Source organism: Chrysemys picta, chromosome 1 (genome assembly GCF_011386835.1).
Source record: "Chrysemys picta bellii isolate R12L10 chromosome 1, ASM1138683v2, whole genome shotgun sequence".
Taxonomy (NCBI): domain Eukaryota; kingdom Metazoa; phylum Chordata; order Testudines; family Emydidae; genus Chrysemys; species Chrysemys picta.
The window spans coordinates 292,674,220-292,682,302 of record NC_088791.1 but is presented as its reverse complement, the minus strand read 5'-3'; the positions used below and the strand labels follow the sequence as shown (position 1 = coordinate 292,682,302).

The 8,083-nt window shown below is 41.0% G+C and overlaps 1 protein-coding gene across 1 annotated transcript; it reads right to left on the bottom strand.

Moving 5' to 3' along the window:
- Positions 1-276: 276 nt before the first annotated feature.
- On the bottom strand, positions 277-2,771 carry LOC101943534 (E3 SUMO-protein ligase KIAA1586-like). Its single transcript, XM_065582083.1, is given in 4 exon segments — positions 277-613; positions 615-661; positions 663-1,271; positions 1,273-2,771. Coding segments are annotated over 4 exon segments (1,146 nt in total). The 5' UTR covers positions 1,426-2,771.
- Between the last annotated feature and the right edge of the window lie 5,312 nt (positions 2,772-8,083).

The following is an 8,083-nucleotide window of genomic DNA, read 5'->3' as shown; positions in this document are numbered from 1 at the left end:
CTGCCCCGTCTGCAGGTCCGGCCGATCGCAGCTCCCACTGGCTGTGGTTTGCCGCTGCAGGCCAATGAGGGCAGCTGGAAGCGGTGGCCAGTAAGTCCCTCGGCCCGTGCCGCTTCCAGCAGCTCCCATTGGCCTGGAGCAGCGAACCACAGCCAGTGGGAGCCGCGATCAGCCAGACCTACGGACGGAGCAGGTAAACAAACTGGCCCGGCTCGCCAGGGGCTTTCCCTACAGAAGCAGCGACCCCAGTTTGAGAAACACTGGTGTATACCAAATCTATCTTTTAACTGTATGAAAAAGATCAATCGTTCGTTTGATTAGCTTATCTGCCTTTGTTAAACTCAATTGTCTCGCTTGCAGTGCATTTGATAATAATGCAAGTTCATCCAAAATGTCAATCATTAATGCCAAGTCTTTTAAAAATTCTTTGTTTTTCAATCTTTTTTCCATGCCAGAAAATTTCTTATTTTTGGAAAAATAAATATAAAGAGCTGGATAAGCTCTCCAGACTGCTTTGACAGCTGTAAGGCTACAAGAAGCCCATCGTGGACCAAAAACATGGCCTATTTTGATGATTTCAATATATAGTTCTTCAGAAACTTGTTTAAGTTCAAACTGACTTATTTGACTGCTGAAAAATTGCACAAATCTTGTCCAAAAAAAATCTTGAAATGGCTTATTTCATTGATATCATTTATAGCATCATCTAAAGCCAGTTGTAGCTGATGATTCAAACAATGCCAAATTATAATGTTTGGAAAATCTTGAATCAGTCTTGTAGCAACTCCAGATTTATGTCCAAGCATGGTGCTTGCGCCATCAGAACAAAATCCAATTACATTTTTCTTTAAATATTCTGTGTCAAATCCTGTATTGGTTAACATATTTCTCAAAGCACTATAAATATTGTCTGCTTTTGTTGAATCTAATTCCACTAAATCAAGCAAAATTGTTAGTGAAGAATCTTGTAATTCACATTTTATAAGAATTACAAGCACAGTATTACTTGAAATTGTAGAAGCTTCATTAATAATAATACAAATCTTTGAATTGTTTTTGATGATTTTACTAAAAATTTGTTTTCTTATTAATTCAGCAATATGCGCTACGATTCTGATGGCCAAAAATCGAGAATGTAGGCAGTTTCCTAAGTCGGTTTCATTCTTAATTTGTAGCTCTACTTCATCCTCCATATCTGACATTGGTCAGTTTCTTTTTACTAAGCTGTAAACTATGTTGAAAATTTTGCTGGTTATTGCAATATTTTTTTTCAGTAAGTTTATCTATCACTGTAGTGAGAGGTTCTTTTTTAGATTCATTTAAAATATTTATAACTTTCAAATGAGAGCTTGATTTGAAATGTTCCTTCATTTTTTTTCTTAATGAAGCTTGCTGAACTTTTTTATCAGTTCCAGATGCTTTCATAGTACACTTTTGCCATTCCAAAGAAATGTGTAAAGATTTTCCTCCAAGGACCCCCAAATGTGATGTATTTGCACAATGGGAACAGCCAAGTTTTTTGCCTTCAATTATCAAGTCATTCTATTTCTTTAAAAAATATTCTGCCTGCTTGGAAGTCCAACAATCGGGTACTAAATTTTCAAAATCATGTAAATCCTCTTCCATTGCAGACACATTTTCAGATGATTCAGCATTTAAGGTATTTTCATCACCAAAATTATTGTCATTGGTGTTTTCAGTATTTAAATCATTATTTTCACTGCTAGAACTACTGACTAATGACTTTGTCATTTTATTAGAAAACCAATCACTAATGCTTTTCTGGCATTTCATTATGAAGGGTAAATAATATTGAATAGAAAAATTTAATCTTCGAATAACAGTCCAGTTAGTATTAGACACCGAAATATCACATGCAATTTACTAGAAACAAACGGACTATGACTCACTGGTCATGTTGAATTGTATAGAAAACAGTTGAGCAAGTGCACGAATGAGGCAAGAGTGATCCCTGTTGTTAAAATAAGAAACGTTTGTCTCGCATCAGGATGAACTTGGATGCAACCGAGTCGCAGCCTGCAACGGCATTAGACGCACACGCGCATAGCAACATAAATCTTGACCTATCTGTTGTAGAAATGGCTCTTTAACTGCTAGAATTTCGCATCCCTTTGCATTTGAAGTTTATTTTGTACACCGTATTATTTTCTACACCATTTTATAAGAGTAAGATTATTCGGTTTTAAGATCATTTTATAACATTTGTTTTCGTAACAATTTTTAACAACCGGTTCTAAAACTGCTTCAAAATTTAACAACCGGTTCACACGAACCGGCGCGAACTGGATCCAGCTCACCACTGGAGACAATGCATGTGCTCATCATTCCCAGAGAACAAGCGAGGGCATGAGGCGCAGTTCTTGAACCCCAGAATGGGGGGCATAATCCCCCAAAGGGCTCAAGGGAGGCCCCATACAGGGCTACTATGTACACTAAATAACTTATTAACAGAAGTAAAAAGAAAGAAGCAGGTTTCAGACCAGATTTCAGAGTAGCAATATGCATCCGAAGAAGTGGGCTGTAGTCCACGAAAGCTTATGCTCTAATAAATTTGTTAGTCTCTAAGGTGCCACAAGTACTCCTGTTCTTTTTGCATATAGGGACCGTCACTCGAAGAAGAATATTTACAGAGGGATGAATGGAGGAAAAAAACAGGGTGGGGGGGGGAAGATAGGGAAAACAGTAAAATACGTTTACATCCAACACAACGGCCCATGGGCCTAGGGGTACCACAATATAAGAGGGCAGACACCGAGAACTGCATCTAGACTCCATGGGCTGTGCATGGAGGCTAACCCCCAGCCCTGCCACTTCCATGACCCTCTGCCGGAGCCCAGAGCCCCCCTCCCCCACCGTGGACCCCAGCCCCCACCCCAAGCTAGCCCCCCTAGCCCCAGAGCACCTTAATTTCATAGAATCATAGGACTGGAAGGGCTCTTGAGAGGTCATCTAGTCCAGTCCCCTGCACTCACGGCAGGACTAAGTATTATAGACCATCCCTGACAGGTGTTTGTCTAACCTGCTCTTAAAATCTCCAATGATGGAGATTCCACAACCTCCCTAGGCAATTTATTCCAATGCTTAACCACCCTAACAGTTAGGACGTTTTTCCTAATGTGCAACATAAACCTCCCTTGGTGCAATTTAAGCCCATTGCTTCTTGTCCTATCCGCAGAGGTTAAGAAAAAAAATTCTCCCTCCTCCTTGTAACAACTTTTATGTATTTGAAAACTATCATGTCCCCTCTCAGTCTTCTCTTTTCCAGACTAAACAAACCCAATTTTTTCAATCTTCGCTCATAGGTCATGTTTTCATTTTTGTTGCTCTTCTTTAGACTTTCTCCAATTTGTCCACATCTTTCCTGAAATGTGGCACCCAGAACAGGACACAATACTCCAGTTGAGACCTAATCAGCATGGAGTAGAGCAGAAGAATTATTTCTCGTGTCTTACTCACAACACTCCTGCTAATATATCCCAGAAAGATGTTCACTTTTTTTTGCAACAGTGTTGCACTGTTGACTCATATTTAGCTTGTGGTCCACTATAACCTCCGATCCCTTTCTGCAGTTCTCCTTCCTAGGCAGTCATTTCCCATTTTGTATGTGTCCAACTGTGATTGTTCCTTCCTAAGTAGAGTACTTTGCATTTGTCCTTATTGAATTTCATCCTATTTACTTCAGACCATTTCTCCAGTTTGTCCAGATAATTTTGAATTTTAATTCTATCCCCCCAGAGCACTTTATAAGTGTACTCTCTATGCCATTATCTAAATCATTGATGAAGATATTGAACAGAACTGGACCCAGAACTGATCCCTGCGGGACCCCACTTGTTATGCCCTTCCAGCTTGACTGTGAACCACTGATAACTACTCTCTGGGAACTATTTTCCAACCAGTTATGCACCCACCTTATAGTAGCTCCATCTAGGTTGCATTTCCCTAGTTTGTTTATGAGACGGTCATGTGAGACAGTATCAAAAGCTTTACTAAAGTCAAGATATACCACATCTACAGCTTCCCCCCATCCACAAGGCTTGTTAGCCTGTCAAAGAAAGCTGTCAGGTTGGTTTGACATGATTTGTTCTTGACAAATCCATGCTGACTGTTACTTATCTTATTATCTTCTAGATGTTTGCACATTGATTGCTTATTTTCTCCATTATCTTTCCGGATACAGAGGTTAAGCTGACTGGTCTGTAATTCCATGGGTTGTCCTTATTTCTTTTTTTGTAGATTGGCACTATATTTGCCCTTTTCCCCAATTTGCTAGAATCTCTCCTGTCTTCCATGACTTTTCAAAGATAATCGCTAATGACTCAGATATCTTCTTGAGTATTCTAGGATGTATTTCATCAGGCCATGGTGACTTGAAAACATCTAACTTCTCTAAGGAATTTTTAACTTGTTCATTCCCTATTTTAGCCTCTAATCCTACCTCATTTTCACTGGCATTCACTATGTTAGACATCCAATCACCACCAACCTTCTTGGTGAAAACCAAAATAAAGAAGTCATTAAGCACATTTGCCATTTCCACATTTTCTGTTATTGTTTTTCTCCCCTCATTAACAGGCCTACCCTGTCCTTGGTCTTCCTCTTGCTTGTACTGTATTTGTAGAAGGTTTTCTAGTTACCCTTTATGTCTAGTTTGATTTCATTTTGTGCCTTGGCCTTTCTAATTTTGTGCATACGTACTTGTGTTATTTGTTTATCCTTTGTAATTTGACTTAGTTTCCACTTTTTGTAGGACTCTTTTTTTTGAGTTTTAAATCATTGAAGATCTCCTGGTTAAGCCAGGGTGGTCTCTTGTCATACTTCCTATCTTCCCTATGCAGTGGGATAGTGTGCCCCAATAATGTCTCTCTGAAAAATTGCCAACTGTATTCAATTGTTTTTCTCCTTAGACTTGCTTGCCATGGGATCTTACCTACCAACTCCTGGAGTTTGCTAAAAGTCTGCCTTTTAAAATCTGTTGTCTTTATTTTGCTGTTCTCCCTCTTACCATTCCTTAGAATCATGAACTCTACCATTTCATGATCACTTTCACCCAAGCTGCCTTCCACTTTCAAATTCTCAACCAACTCGTTCCTATTTGTCAAAATCAAATTTTGAACAGCCTCCCCCCCCCCCCGTAGCTTTCTTCACCTTCTGAAATAAAAAATGGTCTCCAATACATTCTAATAACTTGACTAATCTGTGCCCTGCTGTGTTATTTTCCCAACAGATGTCTGAGTAGTTGAAGTCCTCCATCATCACCAACTTGTGTGCTTTAGATGGTTTTATTAGTTGTTTAAAAAAAAAAAGCCTCATCCACCTCTTCTTCCTGGTTAGGTGGTCTGCAGTAGACCCCTACCATGTCATCACCCATGTTTTTTTACCCCTTTTATCCTAACCCAGAGACTTTCAACAAGTTTGTCTCCTATTTCCATCTCAACCTCAGTCCAAGTGTGTACATTTTTAATATATAAGGCAACACCTCCTCCCTTTTTTCCCTGCCTGTCCTTCCTGAGCCAGCTGTACCCTCCTATACCAATATTTCAGTCATGCGTATTAACCCACCAAGTCTCTGTGATGCCAACTGTCATAGTTGTGTTTATTTACTAGCATTTTGAGTTCTTCCTGCTTATTCCCTATACTTCCTGCATTAGTATGCAGATATCTAAGATACTGATTTGATCCCCCCCCTCCAGTTCTGTCTGGTCTCTCCTTTATCCCTGCTATAACAGCTCATGCTCCTCCCAAATTCTGACCCCTTCTCCCAGGTCTCCATGTTTTTGACTTACCTGTGGACTTTGGTCACCTGCCCCCTTTGAACCTAGTTTAAAGCCCTCCTCACTAGGTTAGTCAGTTTGTATCCAAATATGCTCTTCCCCTTCCTCGATAGGTGGACCCCATCTCTGCTTAGCAGTCCTCCTTCCTGGAACATCCTGTGGTTAAGGAAGCCGAAGCCCTCCTGGTGACACCATCCTCGCAGCCAGGCATTCACCTCCAGGATGCATCTGTCTCTGCCGGGAGGTGAATTTGCGTTTAAGCAGTAAACAGAGTCATCAAGCAGGAAGGGGAGACAAAGGAGGTTCAAACATGTGGAAGAAACAAGCAGGGACTATTCTGCCACATAGACTCTTGTTTGTCTGAGCAATTGGCTGAACAAGAAGAAGGACTGAGTGGACTTGTAGGCTCTAAAGTTTAACTTTGTTTTATTTTTGAATGAAGTTATTTTTTGCACATAGTTCTACATTGGTAAGTTCAACTTTCATGATAAAGAGATTGCCTACAGTACTTGTATTAAGTGAACTGAAAAATACTATTTATTTTATTTTTACAGTGCAAATATTTATAATAAAAATAAATATAAAGTGAGCACGGTACACTTTGTATTCTGTGTTGTAATTGAAATCTGTATATTTGAAAATGTGGAAAACATCCATAATATTTTTATAAATAGTATTCTATTATTATTTAACAGTGCCATTAATCGCACAATTAATTGTGATTAATTTTTTAATTGCTTGACAGCCCTAGGTGAGGAAGACAATACACCCAGAAAATCCGGGTCATGATCTTCCTCTCCACATAATCCTGTGGAGCCAGTTGCTGTTACTTAGGAGAGGGGAAATGAGACTCTAGTAGAATGTACAGATATCGATGCCATGCATAAGGATCCCATAGACCCCAATAGGCCAGTACAAAGTGGCAAAGGCTGGTTGGGAGAGGCTCAAGGCAGTGGACACCAGCAATCCCTTGCCAGGTACTCTTGCTTGGACAGTAGATGGGTCAAGGAAACTCTTGAAAACCATGTCTGGGCTAACATCCCTGGGAGATGATTGTTCATCCTGGTCACTGGATTCAGCCTACAAGGTCAGATCAGATCAGATTCCACTGTCGGTATTGTTGACACTGGTGGAAGGAAGTTCTGGCTCGACTAGATGTGGAACTCCTTTTCCTTGTGGTAGTATCCTCTTCTTGGGTTAAAATGTCTCTCAGAAACAAGACTGGAAGTAGAGGAAATTATGGGTCCAGTAAGGTGAAAATGCCCTCTGTGGTAGTCTACATTTCAATCTGTCCCCAGGTACAAGGGAGTCTGGTTGTTGATTCTGCCGGATCCAGTGCCATAGCAGACTTAGTGCTCAGTGGATCCTTAGGGGGCCAGGCCAGCACTGTTGGAGAGAGCCCAGTCTGGACGTCTTGGTTGGTACCAGTGAATGTTGGTCCTTTGGCTTGCTGGAGATCCTGGCCGTCACCAGAGTTGGTAGTGAGGCTGGTACTCTTAGAACTTTGCTTCAGCATGATTTTCCTCCAGGATTAGGAGACTTAGGCAGACCAGATCTTTGGGACCTGTGCATGAAGACTCACCCAACTTGGAAGGAGTCAGAAAAGGACCCCTTCTCCTGGAAGCAGATTTAGAGAGGGATCTGTTTTATGTCTGCAAGACTGCCCCTTACTCTCCTGAGAAGCCCAAGACAATGGGTCTTCAGATTTTCTGATCTGGTTTCTGCTCCAGAGCTCATGCTCAGCAGCTGTGGCTAATGTATTCTCCCTGGCCTGGATCTAACTGAGACCTTTTTTTTTTTTTATGAGGTGCTTCCTTAGTTAAAAGCTTTTGTCTCGCTCAGGTCAGGTGTCAAGGAGCAACAGATACTGCACTTGACAGAGCTACGCACCTCACCAAGGCAGTAAAGGTACCAACAGTGGTGGTAGCCACTAAGCAAGAAGAAGCAAGGACAGAAGACCGTTTTTAATCCCAGAATTCTAGGTACAGCCACGCTCCTCAAAGGTGGGCTGGAGAGAGTCCCCAGGCTTGGGAAAAACTAACCTATGATAACTCTGTAGAATACTATAAAAATTAACAAACTATATACAATTCTAGTTACCGAGATGAAAACAATGCAATCATAACTCCAGTCACAGGGGATTCTGACTCAGGGCATGCAGTGGAAAGGAGGAACTGGAGACGTGGTCAGTCCACACTTCCCTTATACCTTCAGTGTAGAGCAGGAGGAGATTCAGGGCCTAGGTGTGGTCCAATGACACTATATGCAATATTTTCTGGTCTCAGGTG